Source organism: Lepidochelys olivacea (assembly GCF_965140295.1).
Source record: "Lepidochelys olivacea isolate rLepOli2 genome assembly, chromosome: 1".
In the NCBI taxonomy this organism is placed as follows: domain Eukaryota; kingdom Metazoa; phylum Chordata; order Testudines; family Cheloniidae; genus Lepidochelys; species Lepidochelys olivacea.
In genome coordinates, this window is record NC_140411.1 from 118,359,245 (window position 1) to 118,379,064 (window position 19,820).

General features: G+C 42.9%; 1 protein-coding gene across 3 annotated transcripts; it reads left to right on the top strand.

Moving 5' to 3' along the window:
* Positions 1–760: 760 nt before the first annotated feature.
* On the top strand, positions 761–19,300 carry MFSD9 (major facilitator superfamily domain containing 9). Of its 3 annotated transcripts, none has more exons than XR_014710220.1 (7): positions 761–894; positions 5,368–5,455; positions 9,672–9,715; positions 11,220–11,349; positions 13,354–13,563; positions 14,138–15,143; positions 18,554–19,300. XR_014710220.1 is itself a non-coding variant. In XM_084619052.1 (7 exons), the coding sequence occupies exons 1-7, from the start codon at positions 781–783 to the stop codon at positions 15,047–15,049; spliced, it is 813 nt and encodes a 270-aa protein (XP_084475178.1). In that variant the 5' UTR covers positions 761–780; the 3' UTR covers positions 15,050–18,073. The 3 variants fall into 3 exon arrangements, 2 of the variants coding, with proteins under 2 accessions (XP_084475178.1, XP_084475177.1); XM_084619052.1 differs by lacking the exon at positions 18,554–19,300 and having other exon boundaries at positions 14,138–14,312; positions 14,998–18,073; XM_084619051.1 differs by lacking the exon at positions 18,554–19,300 and having other exon boundaries at positions 14,138–18,073.
* Positions 19,301–19,820: the final 520 nt, after the last annotated feature.

Sequence of the window (19,820 nt, forward strand, 5' to 3'; positions counted from 1 at the left end):
CTGGGTGCAGAAAAGTGTGTATGAGCTGGGGGAGGGGTGGCTTTAAACCATCTTTAGTGCCCCTTGAGTTTTGGCTCCAGGGCTGCTCTAAGATGCATCGGCTCCTAAGGACCATGGGTGTGCTGTCACACCTTTACAAACGAGCCGTGGCATAGCGTGCTCGGGCCAAGACCTCTCCTGCCCTTTCTTTTCTCCGACACAGCCCTTACGCCAGAGCTGTCACACTGACCCGCAGAGAACCCCCGCACCCCATGCTGGGGACCAGCCGCACAGCCGCAGCCCCTGCGTTTGGCAGAGGGGCAAAAGCGGGACTGCGCGAAGCGAGAACGGGTCCGCACAATGGCGCCCTTTCATGGGGCGTAACAGGCGCAGTCTGGCGCTGGAGGCTGCAGGAAGGCACTGACAAGACTGCTCCCCTCCGGTGACGGGTACCACCCACCTCTTAAAGCCCCAGCTCCGGGAATCTTGTTCTTTTGTGACAATCCCAGCAGGGATCCAGCTGCTGGGCAATGGGGGGGGGGGAGGAGAGAAAAAAGATGGGGGAACATGATCCTTAAAGGCTTCAAGCCCTGATGACAAATCAACGCCACCTCCACCCACCCCCGCTTATCACTCGTGTGAGATCACGGCTGGCAAATACGCGACCCCGGTCTCCGAGGCTCTGACCAGCTGGCTCTGCCCGACCGCCCGGGCTCAGCCCCGCCGGGGCCCCGCCCCAGCCCCAGCCCCGCGCATGCTCGTTCCCCCGCTGTGGCCGCCGGCGCCGGGCCTGGCTGGAGCATGGGGGCCTGGGGGCCGCCGCCAGCCCCGCGGCCGGGCCCGGCGGCTCCTCCTGCTCCGCGCGGGGCCGGGCTCAGCCGTTTCGTGCGGTGCCTCTACCTGGTGGGCTTCCTGGTGAGTGCGGGGCCGCAGCGTCAGGGACCTGCCGGGCGGGGGCTCGGTCCCCCGCTTCCTGCCCTGGGGGGGGCTGTGTCCCGGTTCCTGCCCTGGCCGGCGGGGGGGGGGGGGGGTGTCCGTCCCGGTTCCTGCCCTGAGGGGGGGGGGTGTGTGTGTAAGTGTAAAAAAGCAAATATTATCCAGCCTGTAGGTGAACCAGGACCGCAATGGCGTCTCCGCCGCTAGTCTCCACTGGAACACTCAAAAAACCCTGAAAAACGATCCTCAGCTCCATTGCCCGGCACTCCTGCACCCCGTGGCAGATCTTCTCTGCTGTTTGATGGGGGATGTATAACAAATGTAACCTTAAATATGTGTAATCCACATATAAAATATAATCTGTCCCATACTGTAAATGACCCTAGAGCATCCGGGTTCGAGAGCTGCCTTTTTATAGTCTGTTCGGACACCACCCATTTCTCCTGTGTTTGTATTTAATGTCATTGTCATGGTTGAAGCTCCCATCGCCTTGACATCAGTAGCAACTACCTGGCCAAAAAAACCCTGAAGTTCCTGAGGGAGTCCTAAGGGACTGAAAAATTCCTCCAAATGTCTGAGTTTAGGGATGGGCAAAGACAATCTCTGTTCTGTTCAGTACTCAGCACATCCATGGCACTACTGAAAACCCGGAGATTTTAGAGGCAGTTCTGAGGCCTAAGAGATTTCCCCAGGATCTGACACTTTGGCTAAAAGCTGCATTCCAGCAGGCATACCCTTATCCTTGCTGTTGTCCTTTATTTCCCATCAAATAAGATGACCATCCATTCAGTATTTTAAGGCATATCATTTATTTAGTGTTTACTTCCCTATGACCCATATCCAATAAGGAGTTACGTTTTATCTGAGTGACTCTTAGTATGTTTTCAATAACCATACAAAGGATCATGCACTGTTATACAAAAATCATGCATTTATATATTGACTAAAACAGTGTGGGGTAGTTTCTCCTAAAAATAAGTTTTTTTCCCCCCCATACAGTTGTCCTTCATTTATTTGAAATGTATATGGTCTACCCTAGTCTCAAATTATATCTTCACCTTCACAAAGTGGGACTAAAGGAACATCTTTGGTTTACAAAGTCATATTTTTTAAACAACTTTTCTTATTTTTTTTTAAAAATGATTGGATGTATATTCTAGTCAATAACTTTTAGTGAAGACAATTTGTCAGACACTTTTATTGAACTAAATCATGTTAAATCTTGCTTTCTGAGCAGCTCTTGTTAAGGGATTGAGTGGTTTGTTCTGTGGACTCAGAAAGGGAGCTGCACTCAGGAACTCTTCAGCTCTAATCCAGGTTCTGTCACTGACTTCCTGTGTGGCCTTGGATGAGTCTCTTAAGTTTTCTGGGTCTGATTCTGCTTTGGCTGTAGAACTTCCAGCCCTGTCCTATTCCCAGATCTCCCCCTGCATGCAGCATGCCCCTGTTGAGCTGAGTATTCTGAATGGGGAGTGCAGTCACCAAATCCTGTTCAGCCCCTTGGAAAGTGGTACCACAGTGGTTTCTGTTCTCAGACGCCACAGGTGTGGTGCTCTGCTCTTGTTCGATGATGATAACAGTTGGCTGCATGCGTGTTCCTGCTATGTGCTGCCCCAGCTCTGCGCAAATAGCTAACACAGCAGACCCTGAGAGAACCCTGAAAAACCACAGACTCTAGTAAGATATGAAGGAACCCGAGCCAGGTTTATTGTCAAACGAAGCACAGTAATAGTTCCCTATAGACTCTACAGGGCATACTACGAATTTGTGCTCCCTGGCAATGGACGCCGCTCAGGCAGTGGTGGGACACTCCACTGCCCCCTAGGCTGGACAGAGACACCCCCCCAGGGATGTATTCTTATACACAGGTACAAACAAGTTACATAACACTCCTGACGTATTGAGGTGCAACCCCTTTACGTAACAATGCACCACCCTTCTACGCAGTAAGGTGCTGCCTCTCACCTTGTACATGTTGGTTCGAACAAAACAACTCTATCCATCGTACTCGCCTTTTGCCCCTGTCCTTGTTATCTATGTGGACGGTATAAGAATGTTCTTGTACCATTTGTGTGTGGCTCTGGTATCCAATACACTTTAGATACATGTTTGTGCAACAGCATATATTTATGCAACATCAGCCCTTTCCTTGCCAGCTTCTGTGAGCAGGGCCTGCCTCTGGCTCGCAGCTTAACTTGGCTTTATGTCAGCAAAGTCTTGACCATTACTTTAGCTCAGGCATTAGGTCTCATACCAGGCCTCTGATACCAAGGGTTTATGTTTCAGGGCCTCATCTTACTACAGTTTCATGCAAATATAGTCTCTATTAACATAGGCAAACTAGCCATTCATGTCTAGGACTTTGAGTGCTTTCAGTTCAACTAGCCAGTGTGATAGTTTAATGCAGAAATAAGCATCTAAGATTGATGAAACGGGAAAATGCTTTTGTATGTATTACTGCAAGTTACTTTTGTTTAAACTAGCCAAAGAGAACTGACTTTTTTCTTTCATGTCTTTTATATTGTTTTCCATCATTGATAAATCTATCTCATTTTTGCTTTTTTTCCTTTGTTTGTGCTTCCTCTTTAACTCTGTCTTTTTCCTTACAAGTCTGAAAAAGCAGTAGGCAGTAGTGCTCCATAGAGCTTGTCTGTTTTGCTGCATCCGATGAAGTGAGCTGTAGCTCACGAAAGCTTATGCTCAAATAAATTGGTTAGTCTCTAAGGTGCCACAAGTCCTCCTGTTCTTTTTGCGGATACAGACTAACACGGCTGCTACTCTGAAGCTTACATTTGTCTTTGCAATGTTTCATAAACTGCCTTATGCTCATTATAGGTAATAATTAGAACCCTTCTAATACTGAGGTAAATTTACTTTGCCATAGAAGGCAATTGGCACATTTCTAAGGGTGACCACTGTGAATAGTAGCTGAGCGATGTCACTGAGCTGTTGTCTGCTACATAACCTTCCCATAGCCAATAAATTAGAGTTTAGAATAACATACACTTCTCTCTTTAAAATAAGAAATAATTGCTGTTCTTCACTGACATGCAAATGATAATAACAATTACTGGGCTTAAATATTGTGTTACTTAAGGAGTACCAGGGATCAGCTATATTAGTTTTGTGAGTGTATGTATATATAAAAATTAGCCATCATGACTGCTTAATGAGATATTAGAAGCATGTGACTCGATGGTATTTATAATGACATCTCTATTCTAGTTTTGGATGGACTATTATGAATGTTTAGTGCAACTGCAGTAGTCTCTGATAAAAGGTGAGACTACTGCAGTAGTCTCTGATAAAAGGTGAGACTGCTTCAGTAGTCCCCTTCAGCACAGTTCTACTCTGATGTAGAAGTGGCATGCAAGCAGCATTGTACAGTAAAGAATTAGCAGGTCAGTGTGGTAAGTTAACAAAAGATAAAAATTTGAAAGGACAGGCCAGGAGATCCTTGTACAGTATCGAAGTGAAGAACCCTCACATGCTGTCTCGTCTTCCTCTGATGCTACTGAGGAAATCTCTGCTTCCCTTATGCTTTGCCTTGCCTCTGTGCTGTATCCTACACTTTGCCATTGTAATGTAAGAAAAATAATGTAATCTATTTACAGGAATGGGCTGTCTTGAAAGTCTCTCTTCCCATTGTAGATGATGTTTTTCAACTGAAAGGCTACACTTTACATGCATTTTCCGGTGCTTTAAATGTTTGTTTTCATAACTTAATTATTTGTACAGAGAGATGCTTTTTTTTTATTTCCATGATACACCAGACTATTTATATTGCTGTATTAAAAATGCAATATAAATAGTGCAAGCCTATCATTTTGAAAATTCAGAATAATTATTCAACTTCCTATATATATTAAGCATTAAATATTTCTTAACTAGATCTTCTGAAAAAGTGTAGCACTGCCTTTTTCATGTATTTAGAACCATTCAGAAGATAAGTAGTTCCTGTCAGTTTTTATCTTAAAAAATTGTAATTTGTGAACATACCACTCAGATTGCAAGGATTATGGAATGCAACATAACACATTCTCTGTCATGCAAAACTTTTTATTTCTTGTTGACCAGATCAAACTTTTGGTCAGGGGTGTGATGAAAGTGTGATTTGTGATCAGCATAGCTGTGCCTTCTAGAATCCCTAGGGTTGATGCAATTATGCCAGCAAAGCTGTGCTTTTACCAGTACAGCTTGTTTCACTCAGGGCAGCTGGAATAAGCTATACCAGCAATAAGCTGCATCCACGCTAGAAGCACTTGACCGGTATAATATTCTGGTATAGCTGTGTGGGTGGAGCCTTCCAAATGTAGACCTGATCCTAGATTGTTATTCAATTAAAATGTAAAACCCTTTTAAAATACAGAATCATTTATTCCTAAATCTTGACTTTCTGTATCTTTGTAAATATGCTCAATTACTGAAATTCCATTCTCCCTATTCTTTCAGGACTTCTTTGGTGTAAGTATGGTTGTGCCTCTGTTAAGCCTTCATATCAAGTCTCTAGGAGCAAGTCCAACTGTTGCAGGAGTAGTAGGTGAGTACAGCATGGATACTGATTACCCAGGACATGATGTAGAAGTCAGATACAGTAACTCCTCACTTAACGTTGTAGTTATGTTCTGAAAAATGCGACTTCAAGCGAAACGATGTTAAGCAAATCCAATTTCCCCATAAGAATTAATGTAAATGGGGGGGAGGGGTAGGTTCCAGGGAAAAATTTTTTCACATATATATACACACACACACAGAGTATAAGTTTTAAACAAGCAGTTTAATACTGTACACAGCAATGATGATTGTGAAGCTTGGTTGAGGTGGTGAAGTCAGAGGGTGGGATATTTCCCAGGGAATGCCTTTCTGGTAAATGATGAACTAACATTTGGCTGAGCCCACAAGGGTTAACACGTTGTTAATGTAGCCTCCCACTCTGCAAGGTAGCAGGAATGGAGGGAGGGGAGATAGCATGGCAGATAGAGACACACACCCTGTGTGAGAGAGAGAGAGATGCACATTATGATCCCACTGAGAGTTACCAAAAGCAACTACAGCATTTGCTCAAGAAACTTCCTGAAAAAGCACAAGATCAAATCCGCACAGACACACCCCTGGAACCCCGACCTGGGATATTCTATCTATTACCCAAGATCCATAAACCTGGAAATCCTGGGCGCCCCATCATCTCAGGCATTGGCACGCTGACAGCAGGATTGTCTGGCTATGTAGACTCCCTCCTCAGGCACTACGCTACCAGCACTCCCAGCTACCTTCGAGACACCACTGACTTCCTGAGGAAACTTCAATCCATCGGTGATCTTCCTGATAACACTATCCTGGCCACTATGGATGTAGAAGCCCTCTACACCAACATTCCACACAAAGATGGACTACAAACCGTCAAGAACACTATCCCCGATAATGTCACGGCTAACCTGGTGGCTGAACTTTGTGACTTTGTCCTTACCCATAACTATTTTACATTTGGGGACAATGTATACCTTCAGATCAGCGGCACTGCTATGGGTACCCGCATGGCCCCACAGTATGCCGACATTTTTATGGCTGATTTAGAACAACGCTTCCTCAGCTCTCGTCCCCTAAAGCCCCTACTCTACTTGCGCTATATTGATGACATCTTCATCATCTGGACCCATGGAAAAGAAGCCCTTGAGGAATTCCACCATGATTTCAACAACTTCCATCCCACCATCAACCTCAGCCTGGTCCAGTCCACACAAGAGATCCACTTCCTGGACACTACAGTGCTAATAAACAATGGTCACATAAACACCACCCTATACCGGAAACCTACTGACCGCTATTCCTATCTACATGCCTCCAGCTTTCACCCTGACCACACCACACGATCCATCGTCTACAGCCAAGCTCTGCGATACAACCGCATTTGCTCCAACCCCTCAGACAGAGACAAACACCTACAAGATCTCTGTCAAGCTTTCTTACAACTACAATACCCACCTGCGGAAGTGAAGAAACAGATTGATAGAGCCAGAAGAGTTCCCAGAAGTTACCTACTACAGGACAGGCCTAACAAAGAAAATAACAGAACGCCACTAACCGTCCCCTTCAGCCCCCAACTAAAACCCCTCCAACGCATTATTAAGGATCTACAACCTATCCTGAAGGATGACCCAACACTCTCACAAATCTTGGGAGACAGGCCAGTCCTTGCCTACAGACAGCCCCGCAACCTGAAGCAAATACTCACCAACAACCACATACCACACAACAGAACCACTAACCCAGGAACTTATCCTTGCAACAAAGCCCGTTGCCAACTGTGCCCACATATCTATTCAGGGGACACCATCACAGGGCCTAATAACATCAGCCACGCTATCAGAGGCTCGTTCACCTGCACATCCACCAATGTGATATATGCCATCATGTGCCAGCAATGCCCCTCTGCCATTTACATTGGTCAAACTGGACAGTCTCTACGTAAAAGAATAAATGGACACAAATCAGATGTCAAGAATTATAACGTTCATAAACCAGTTGGAGAACACTTCAATCTCTCTGGTCACGCAATCACAGACATGAAGGTCGCTATCTTAAAACAAAAAAACTTCAAATCCAGACTCCAGCGAGAAACTGCTGAATTGGAATTCATTTGCAAATTGGACACTATTAATTTAGGCTTAAATAGAGACTGGGAGTGGCTAAGTCATTATGCAAGGTAGCCTATTTCCCCTTGTTTTTTCCTACCCCCCCCCCCCCCGACGTTCTGGTTAAACTTGGAGAGTGGTCAGTTTGGATGAGCTATTGCCAGCAGGAGAGTGAGTTTGTGTGTGTGTGTGTGTGTGTGTGTGTGTGTGTGTGTCCCCGGGGGGGAAGGGGAGGGGGTGAGAGAGCCTGGATTTGTGCAGGACATGGCCCACCTTGATTATCATGCACATTGTGAAGAGAGTTGTCACTTTGGATGGGCTATTACCAGCAGGAGAGTGAGTTTGTTTGTAGGGGGGTAGAGGGTGAGAAAACCTGGATTTGTGCTGGAAATGGCCCAACTTGATGATCACTTTAGATAAGCTATTACCAGCAGGACAGTGGGGTGGGAGGAGGTATTGTTTCATGATCTCTGTGTGTATATATCTGCTGCAGTTTCCACGGCATGCATCCGATGAAGTGAGCTGTAGCTCACGAAAGCTCATGCTCAAATAAATTGGTTAGTCTCTAAGGTGCCACAAATACTCCTTTTCTATTTCCCCTTTAAGAACTCTGACCCCACTCTAAGTACATTGCCTTTTTAAGTATATCAGGAAGTTTAGACAGCAGCTGTGGCCAGCAAGCTCTCTCTGTCCTGAGCCCAGTTGTCCTCCCATCCCCCCGTCTCCCCCCCCGCTCTATATGGAGAAGGAGTAAGCGGGGGGGCAGGAGCAGGGGGGAGGGGGACACCCTGACATTAGTCCACCTCTTCCCCCCCCCCCCCTTCCCCAGCAAGCAGGAGGCAGGAGCAGCACATGGCAGTGGGGGGAGGGACAGCTGAACTGAGGGCAATTGATAGCCTGCTGGGTGGCTGCTGCACAGGGAACCTAGGGGACCGGGGAGCTGATGGGGGGGCTGCCGGTCCACCCTGGTCCCAAGCCTCCATCAGCTAGCTACAACGGGCTGCTCTTCCTGCAAGCAGTGAACAAAGCAGGTGGCTACAAACAACGTCATAAGGGAGCATTGTGCAACTTCAAATGAGCATGTTCCCTAATTGATCATCAACGTAACAATGTTAACCAGGACAACTTTAAGTGAGGAGTTACTGTATGTATCATAACTAACCTTCAGTAGCCACACAGTGGAAAACAATGGCAAGCTCTAAGCAAGATAGACATTTTTCTGGAGCTGATTCTTCCCCCTTATAATCATGATTGTCCCACTATTAAGTCATTGAATTTCTTCATAGTTGTCTTCAGAAGCTACTATATGGTGGTTCCAAATGATGACCTTTTTGGATTCTGTAGCTTCCTCTCCTCCGTTAAAGTGATTCTGGGGTACTGGCTTATAACACAAATACAGGTCTAGTGCACAGTTTAGAAATCGTAATGATGATATAAATGTCTTCTTTATATCCAGATTTTTAATATCCTGCCTTTTCAGTTTGCATGGACTAGAACTCCTTCTGATGTTAATCCTATTTCTGAGTTTGGTTGACAGAAATGTTGTTTATGCAGTGACTTTAGTGTACAGTACATTATCATCTCTACACTTTGCATTGACTTAAGCATTCAAAAAGCCAGGGAGCTGGGGTGTCCTTTAATCAGTAAAAGAGGCTGACAAATATTGTACTGTTGACTCCATGCTGGAATTGTTGTTTTCTTTCTGTTCCTTCTCTCCTACTGCCAATTGCTGCTAGGTTCTTACCCTTCATTTTGAAGGGTAGGATTTGCAATTTCTTCCAGGCCTGCTGCTACAGTGCCCTGTCATAATGTTTGGTGTAGGGTGCCAGCTGTCCCAGTTTCAGTTATTTTCCCTGGCAAAGCAGCATACTGCTGCTTTCACTCTTCTCCGTTGAATAGTGTTGCAATTTTCAGACACTCAGAAAAAGAGGAAGATTCATCCATCAAAGTGGTGAAAATCTTGTTCATGCTGGACTCCACCTCTGCTTTTCCCTATTGCCTCTTCCTGTACTTCTAATTAATTATTTTGTTAATTTTCTCACTTTGCAGAACCATTTTAAAGCCAGTTTCACAAGTCTGTTCATGCTTAATTCTCAGTGTCTTTTTTCACTATTTTTATTTTAGGATCTCTTTATGGTTTACTGCAGCTCTTTTCCAGCACATTTGTGGTAAGTTTTGAATACTGGATCTTAAATATATATTGGTGTTTCTATTAACTTTGCAGGAAAATTAAAAACATTAATGGTAATATTTTGGAGAATGTGAAACTGTACATTTGCTAGCATAGCCCACACACCTCCTGTTCTGTCACATCTAGTGGTACTGAGACCACTGAGAGAGAGTGTGAGAGAGAGATTGATTGAGTCTGAGTCTGCTCTACAGCCTTAGCTAACAGCTGGTTGTCTTTTAGTTCATGTGGTAGAGGCTCATGCTCTAAGCTACAGAGGTTCCTCGTTTGATCCTGCCCTCGACTACCAGGGTCTGTCGCGTTACACTAGTGTTTACACAAGCCTTTGAGGTTGGAGGAACTGCTCTTACTCTATGTGGACTTTTTGTTTCAGTTATAGGGACTAATCAAATCCTAGTACACAAGTTGAAATTTTTAGCTGAAAACCAAATCTCTGCCTAGATTTGAAAGTAGTAGTTTAAGCAGTCAAATATTACTATGTGTCAGGCATGTAACATTCTGTTTAATGTTGTGTTGTTATTAGAGCAGTTTTCTTTAACGCGGTAGCCTCCATACAAGAAATAGTATCATAGGCCAGATCTCTGAAATTGTTATATTCTCCGATTAATATGGAGTCTATTGTAATTTGCCATTGGCCTTAATTCATGCAATGTCTCTCAAACTTTATTTTTTCCCCATAGGGTATGCTTTTTCCCCTCCTTTCCCAAAACAAATTGGCACAAGGACACAACCCAATGCCATAGGTCAGGAATGCATACTGTACCTGCCAACATTCAAATCTGTACTTTGGAGCCAGTGCTCCTAGGTTTCATCCACACATTTTGCACACAGTCACCTTTTCCTCTGTCTGTTGCAGCTTCCCTGAACTTATGTGTAAGGCTCCTACCCTTCCTACTTAAAGACCCTCTTCTGCCATGCTGCATGTGGTGAATTAAGTTGACTTATTTTATATAGGTTATCTTTTAATTTTCCCCGTCTCGTGACCTCTTTCTGTTTGTCTGCCCTCAGACTGATAGCTCCCTCAAGCCAGGACTGCCCTCTTTGAGTGTTTGGCAGGCATCTAGCACACAGTAGTTGCTATCATATATAAATAATAATGGTCAGTGTTGGTGTGATGACATTTTCATTAGACTGTCGCCCATGATATTTCACTAAATTGTCATGGGTTTACATAAAACTAAGATGAGACATTAAATTAAATTAAGCTTGGCTTTCATACCTCATCTAGTAAAATTAATTCATGGTGGAAGCAGGTGCTTCTCCGATTGACTTTAGGGTTGAATTTAGTCCATCATGTCCAGCCTCTGGCATCTAGACACAATACTATTATGAATATTATCTAAACTGTTTATGAAGGTTTCCACTGATGGTCCCTCAGGGACCTCTCTTTTGAGAAAAGAAGTAATCGATTTAATTCAGATATGCATATCGTTCACAATGGGTAGTTCAATACTATAAAAAACACTCATTTATTGTCTTACCAGGGCTGCTGGAGTGATGTAATAGGAAGACAGTATTCCCTGATTGCCTGTATCCTCTTCAGTGCAGTGGGTTATTTGCTGCTTGGCATGTCCACCAGTGTGTGGTTATTTGCCATTGCTAGGGTACCTGTAGGTGAGTAATTGACTTGATACCTGGATTTATATTTAGTCCAACGTTGGTTTGAGAATTATTGCTGGGGAAATCATGGTATTTAGATGTGGGGACAAGCTAGATAGCAGCTTTGAACAGTTTTACTTATCACAGGTACAATGGTTCTTTGGCACCTATGGAACCCCAGCTTTGAAAAGACCTCTAAGTTGATCTTTTTACTATTTTTTTTTTTAATGAGCCATGTGACCAGTGATTTTTCAGGGCTTGGCTTTTTTTGAGGGTGTGGGAGGGGGTAAACAACTTCTGAGACACTTCAGTGCAGGGACTGTTTTTTCAAAGGGTGGGTGCTTATCACTTCCTGAAAATCAGCCACTTTAACGTTTCTCAAGTCGAGCACGCAAAGTCGCTAGTAACTTCTAAAAAAGTTAGTCTGTGTGCACGACATAACATGATATAAGATCTTCAATACATTTTTGTCATACTGAACGTATATTTCCAAATAGAATATCATCTAAAAGCTTAGCTCACTACTTAACAGAATGTGTATGTTGTATAAAAGCATATTTGTTAGTGCCACTAACACAAAGTTTCCATCAACGGACCTAGGGATTACAGTGGACGAGAAGCTGGATATGGGTCAACAGTGTGCCCTTGTTGCCAAGAAGGCCAATGGCATTTTGGAATGTATACGTAGGGGCATTGCCAGCAGATCGAGGGACGTGATCATTCCCCTCTATTTGAAACTGGTGAGGCCTCATCTGGAGTACTGTGTCCAGTTTTGGGCCCCACACTACAAGAAAGATGTGGAAAAATTGGAAAGAGTCCAGCGGAGAGCAACAAAAATGATTAGGGGACTGGAACACATGAGTTATGAGGAGAGGCTGAGGGAACTGGGGATGTTTAGTCTACGGAAGAGAAGAATGAGGGGGGATTTGATAGCTGCTTTCAACTACTTGAAGGAGGGTTCCAAAGAGGATAGCTCTAGACTGTTCTCAGTGGTAGCTGATGACAGAACAAGGAGTAATGGTCTCAAGTTGCAGTGGGGGAGGTTTAGGTTGGATATTAGGAAAAACTTTTTCACTAGGTGGGTGGTGGAATGCGTTACCTAGAGAGGTGGTGGAATCTCCTTCCTTAGAAGTTTTTAAGGTCAGGGTTGACAAAGCCCTGGCTGGGATGATTTAATTGGGGATCGGTCCTGCTTTGAGCAGGGGGTTGGACTAGATGACCTCCTGAGGTCCCTTCCAACCCTGATATTCTATGATTAACGTCTCTGTCTGATAAAACTCTCATAACAGGTTTTTAAAATTCTGACTATCTAGCCTCATTCCAAAGAAAACTTTTTTGTTTCCTTGATAGAGGAGGCAGTGGGTTGGTTTTGGTTCTTTTTTTGTATGATAAAGAAACTTCAGTGGTTTGTTTGATAAATCTTTAAAATTTTAACTACCTCTTTAGAGTTTTTGTAATGCTCCTATATTGCCAGTGGTTGTGGACTGTGGTGGTGTAAGGTAATCCTTTTGTGAGGAAAGAGCAGAGAAAGAGATTTTATTGTACACGTGTGGCATTTTTAGAATGGCCCAGAATTCATATTAATTGTTGCTGTTTCTCAGCCTACCAACACCTACTGGTTAACAACCTGGGATTGTACTGTACCAATTGCAAGTGTCCGTAGCCAGCTGTATCATTCTTTCCCCAGCACTGACCACAAGATGCGATGTCTCTGGTAGTTGCCTCACCTCTACTGGGATCCACCAATCAGAGGTGCTGCTTCTATCCTATTTGAGCTGTTGTGCTCACTTGACGCAGATGTCTGTTTAACATGATTCCACTAGCCAAGGGAGTGGTTGCTGCCAAACTCGTCACACGTCCAGCTCACCACTTCTATGACACAACCCCTATAGCTCAGGCATTGGACGATTTGTAGCTTATGGAATTTTCAAACAATAATTAAACACAACCTTATAAATTATATCCTATGCTAAATAAATATGATATCGTTTTCCTATGTGTTTTTATGTTAACTTTCAGGTATTTTCAAACACACTCTCTCCATATCAAAAGCTCTTCTTTCTGACTTGGTTTCTGAGAAAGAGCGCCCTCTTGTAATAGGACATTTCAATGCAGCCTCTAGTGTTGGTTTCATCCTGGGTCCTGTGGTTGGTGGCTACTTTACAGAGCTAGAAAGTGGCTTTTACCTGGCATCTTTCGTCTGTTCTTTCATCTTCATTCTGAACGCTGGTAAGTTGTATGTAGTATTTTGCACTTCAGGCTTTTTCAAGAGATTTGTGTTCGTGTTGTTTGTACAGTAATTTGACTGTAATCCCTTTCTGTTCTGTGCATTCAGACTGCTCTTTCAATGTGAACTACATCTCACGTTTTGAAAATAGTTCATTTAAGACAGCCTTCCCCCTCTTTATTTCTTTTTTATATCCAGATACAAGAGATGGAGTGTTATTTTTGTGTCTAGAGCTGGAGAGTGGGAGTCTGAATCCTGGGTTCAGTTCTCAGATCTGCTATGTATATGCTGCATGAGCAAGTCACTTAACCTTTTTCTCTCTTATTATAGAGCCCCATTTTAAATATGGGGAAACCAATAGTAACTACATGGGTTATGTTGTGCTTAATTTTTGTAAACTGTTTTGTGATTATTTTAAGATGAAATGTTGCCAACAAAGTGCAAAATACTTTCATTTGTCTTTGATTTATACAGTTAGAGACACCATTAAAACATAACAGTAACTTACATGTTTGAGCATGGGGTAAAGAGTGTACCTGTCTACAATTAACTGATCGTATTTCATTACCTCTACAGGCCTGGTCTGGATGTTACCATGGAGTGAGGAACACACAGATAGTAATGAAAATGAACAGACCACCAGTAACAGCAAAGTGACAGCAAAGGCAAACTGTGACCTGCAGGTTAAATCACTAGTTAATGGAGCAATGAAATATGATACTCCCCTCCAGTCTCTATGGATTCCAGTTGGGTCAGTGCTGAAGAGGATTAAAAGCATTGCATGCTCTGATCTGTGGGATGTATTTTTAGTACGGCTACTAATGTCTGTAGCTGTAATGCTGTATTATAGCAATTTTGTTCTGGCAATTGAAGAGAGATTTGGGGTGAAACCTAAGCTCACAGGGTACCTCATAAGCTATAGTAGCACCCTTGGAGCACTTGCTGGTTTTCTACTTGGACCAATAACTAGACTTTATCAACATAACACTTATGCACTTTTATTACATTCCACTGTTCTCACCTGTGTGTTGATAATGCTATATTCCACAGCACTCAGCATATGGACGGTCATTTTATCGTCAACATTTTTAGCATTTTCAACCACTGTAGGACGCACTTGCATCACTGATCTTGAGTTGACCCTGGGTGGGAATCAGGCCAGTGGCACGCTCATAGGAGTTGGTCAGTCTGTGACATCTGTGGGACGCATAATTGCCCCTCTTCTCTCAGGAATTGCACAGGAGTTCAGTCCCTGTGGCCCTCCAAGTCTTGGTGTGGGGCTGGCGCTGGTAGCTATTTTGATAATGCTTGTGAACACACCACGATATTGCAGCGGTAGAACTGCTAAATTAAAAAGTGAATAGCAGCTTATTTTGGACAGGCTGGTGCATCATCAATAAAATGCAAAGCACTAAAAACCTGTATTGTACCAACAGGCTGTTTTCTCAAAGGAATGGTACAAGTTCAAGGGGAGGCCAGGCTGCCTGAGCCCTCAGATTCATACAGACTTATCTGCTGCAGGATCATACCTCAAGACAGGAATGCTCAGAGCTGTAGTTCAGAGAGAAATTCTCTTTCAGAGGTGCAGGTATCATTTAAAAACTTTCGTGGATTGAGAATTGTATTTTCTTTGTGCTAATAAGGTTGAAATCCCTTCAAGAAAAATTATTCTGAGTATATAAATGGCTGATGAATAATCCAGTTTGCAGCCCCACATTGAAACATGACAGTTAGAATGATAGGCTCTTTGACTGAGAGAGACAGACTAGTGAAGTTTTTTATTTAGACATGTACAATTTGTTATGTGCACTTATCAGTATGAGACATTAAGGCTGACCTGTATAAACCATTGGCCTCCTGTGACAATGGCTTGTTGATAAATCAGAGGTTGCATATATAACTTGTGACACATGCTCTGCCTAGAAGCTTTCCCATGCAGCATAATTAGCCATTCCCAACTGGCTAGCTGACATTCTGCTTTCACTCCTCTGTCCCAATATTTCTGGTAAATAGAGCTGTGTATGCTCTAGCGCTTATTTTTCTTTTATATATACTATATAAGGTATTTTAAGAGAAAATGCCATCGTGCAGAGTTAGGGTGATTGAAGATGAGACCATGTAAATTACAGTGAAATTTGCACTAGTGGTACCTGGACTAGTGAACACCTCCATCTGGCAACCTTCTCTCATAAGTGAGTATTTGAAGGAACTCCCAGAACTTCCTGTGCAATTTTGTTCCATCTTCATTTTAAGAATAACCACTCTTTCTTGTTCTTTAAATGGTTGTTTAAGATACTTTTTGGAAAATCTAGTGATGTTTTAAAGTGTTTGTTCCACGTAGGATTAATCCACTATTTTTCATCTTTGAAGACATAAATTTAAATCCCAATTTAGGTAATCAGGGAAAATGTGTGTTTGGCAGCTTAATCTTCGTTTGTCTGCGTGCATTTTAGCAGGCCAAAGCTAATGGAGGTTGATGCGGGTAAAGATTGAAATGCATTGACAGATTTATGGAGATGGTTTCCATAGCGCTGACCGATACTATACAAGGTTCAAGTCAGCGTTACTAGCCCATCACGTTTTTGAGCATTACGTTTGAGCCACTGTTTTTAAAAAAAAGTTTGTTCTTATAGTGCCTTTTATCTGAAAGTTTCATAGCACTTCCCGTTAAATTATTTGATGTAGTATACAAAGCCGCTCTGCAGATTTTTTTTAATTGAATTTAGCATATATGATGTGCACATGCAACTTTAAATCTTACTTCAGAGCTGTCACAGATGGCATTTTGTAATTTTGTTTTTAAATCAACTTTTCTCCTTCTTGAAGTCTCTTCTCTTACAGAGTGCCTGCTCCTGTTTGAAATCACTGACAAAATCTCTTTGATCTCAGTAAGAGCACCCTGGGAGCACACATATATATATATATATATATATTTTAATAACTTTAAATTTTATAGGCGGACACAATGAGACTAGTCTATATATGTGCTTGTTTTCGGGAGATACCCTTGATTTCTGTGTGAGAGTTAAGCTTTATGCAAAAAATGGAATCTTCTCATTTTTAATGTACTGTAGATTTCATCTTTTTTTTAATTGTGCCCTGGGATAAAGTTTTGCTATGTGACTTAGGACTTGGGCTCCTAAGTGCCTATTGACTTTCAATTGAGACTTAGGCACCTAAGTCACTTTTGATAATTTTATCTCTGGTGACCATTTAAGGAAGAGCCTCAAAATATCGCCCTCACTAATTCCCTTGCCCTTTTTCCCTCCACTAAGGAAAGAAACATAATTCCCCAGAACAGGGACCTTTATCATAGAATCATAGGAGATTAGGGTTGGAAGAGACCTCAGGAGGTCATCTAGTCCGACCCTCTGCTCAAAGCAGGACTAACCCAACTAAATCATCCCAGCCAGGGCTTTGTCAAGCCGGGCCTTAAAAACCTCTGAGGATGGAGATTCCACCACTTCCCGAGGTAACCCATTCCAGTGCTTCACCATCCTCCTAGTGAAATAGTTTTTCCTAATATCCATCCTCGACCTCCCCCACTGCAACTTGAGACCATTGCTCCTTGTTCTGTCATCTGCCACCACTGAGAACAGCCTCTTTGGAACCCCTCTTCAGGTAGCTGAAGGCTGCTATCAAATCCCCCCCTCACTCTTCTCTTCTGCAGACTAAATAAGCCCAGTTCCCTCATTCTCTTCTCATAAGTCATGTGTCCCAGCCCCCTAATCATTTTCGTTGCCCTCCACTGGACTCTCTCCAATTTGTCCACATCCTTTCTGTAGTCAGGAGCCCCAAACTGGATGCAGTACTCTAGATGTGGTCTCACCAGTGGCGAATAGAGGGGAATAATCACTTGCCTCGATCTGGCAGTGCTTCTACTAATGCAGCCCATTGTGCTGTTAGACTTCTTGGCAGCAATGGCGCACTTTGCTACTGCCGCTTGGAATGAAGTGGAAATAAAGCATAGTGAACTGGTATTTGGTATAAAGGATTTAACACCTTTGGTGGTCGTCTTGCCCGACAATCAACAGATAGAAAGTCATCCTAACTTGTGACACTGATAACAAAAGTGTGGGGCTTTCTTAGACCAAATGCACCATGAAATTAGTTTACACTAGATTTAACAATTGTCTGCATACCACTCTTTGGGGTGATAGGACTCAACACTTCACTTTTTATGTTTATGCACAAGCTGAAGCACTTTGTGCTTTCCACAACCTTTTTTTTTATTTTTTTTATTTAACATTGATTTTTGGTTTGGAAGATATATTGTATTTTTCTTACTGTCTAAATCTGTATTATGGAAAATTAATATTTGGAGTGAGAAGCCTGTGGAAGATGTGGTCTCAGGGACATACTGTAGCTGATGCTACTGGACAAAGTTGGCTGTATTTATAATATAATGTGATTTTGAAGTACTTTAGAAAGGATTACTCTCTGTAGTGTTAGTTACAAAAATTGCACTAAAATTCTTTCTTTTAAAAAGCAATAAAGTGAAATGACATTCCATTTTTATTAATGTTTCAGTCATTGTCTTCTGTTAACTTTATATATTGTTCCTTGTAATGCACTTGAGAAGACAGGTGGCCAAGTCAATGGAGTTGGATGGGATGCACATCCAATGCAGTATTTAGTTTCTGTGACTGCCTTCTTTCAGTTCTTTAGTCTTCCTCTGCCTGATTGACTTCTTGGGTTCAGTTGACCTCTTGCTGCCTGATCAGCTAGGCACCCATTCAGGAAAACATCTCTATTCAGGACATCATTTAAGCATGTGCTTAACTTGAAATGCATATGTACATCCCACTGCCTTCTGCATGTACTTAAAGTTAAACATGAGTGCTTTCCTGAGTTGGGTCTAAGAGCAGAAGGAATTGGGGAATGGGGCTGAGAAGGCAGTTCAGTTGCATATGGTAGCTGAAGGGAGTGCAAGAAGGTTCTCTATTCCTTAGGAACTGCTGGTAATACCTTCTTGTTCTCTTATTCCTGTAGTCCCCAGAGATGAACGTAATGTCTCCAGCCCTGTCACCAGCTTCCCCTGCCAGTCCTGCTCTACAGCTCTCCTCTGTTTTCTGGCTCCAGTCTATGCACCTCCCTGACCTGACCACACCCTTTTACACAGGAGGATGTTATTACTAGGGGCTGCTCCTACACTCTTCTCCCAATTTCCATGTTGTTCCTGGCAGTGCCTGCATCTGCAAGGTTTGGATTCCCCTCTGCGGAAGGTAGTTGCTGCTAAATGCTATCTTTGGAGATGCCAGCTTTCACTTAATGGCAAATGGGATTTGATCTCTACTTCACCCAGGAAGGCAGGGGCCATCAATGGATAAAAGAGAAACAAAGAAAGAAAGGGGAAAGAGCTGGAATGCAAGTTCTGAGACTGGGCGTCCAGAGCCACGATTTCCAGTGCCTAGGAAAATAAGCTTGGCATCTTGCCATTCTCACTATTACCATCCCATGAGTCACACCTCACTGCTTTTCTTCTGCCTGGAGTCTTGTCTTGGGGGGTTTTTTGGCTTTGCAATTCACCTCTTGAAGCTTCCATGTTTAATCATTATTTCTAGTCCATATGACTGTAAAGAGAGCTTTCTGAACTTAAGACAGCACAGCTTTGACTCAATAGGCCTGCAGTTAAGGTTGAAACAATGGCTCGAAGCCAGTGGCATGAACACATTCAATCGGATATTAAGTCAGAAATTATTGATCATATTATAAATAGCAACACACAATATTTCACTTCACAGAAATATCAAGCTAATGTTTTTATTCCATGTAGCTGAATGTTGCATACATGTGAAAGGATACTGCTATAAGCTTTCAAGTTCAACCAGATTTTATTTTTTGTGTTCTCTGTGTATGAATTTACTCCAACCCACTATCACATCCTGTAGAATTACAACAGCTTGCCTTCCAGAAAGTACTTCGTGAATTGAGTGATAATATTTTAAAGTTTCATTATAACCAGATGGCTAATCTCCCCCAGCCCTTCAATTTCAGTCTCCAATCTTTGAAATATGCCCCCACTACTTAACCTGACAGAACTCAGGTCCCAGTTGTCTCTGGACTAGACCATGGATTTAATGCCCCAATGTGATGTCCTATTAGAGGATCTGTGCTAACCTGCAAGAAGTATTCTCTTTGTTAGGTAAACAAAGTGCTGATCACTATCACTATAGATCCCACAATATTTTTCACAAGGACAAGTATGTTAATTTCATCATCCTGGCCAAACTTCAGTTTAATTCTGTCTCCCTAAATT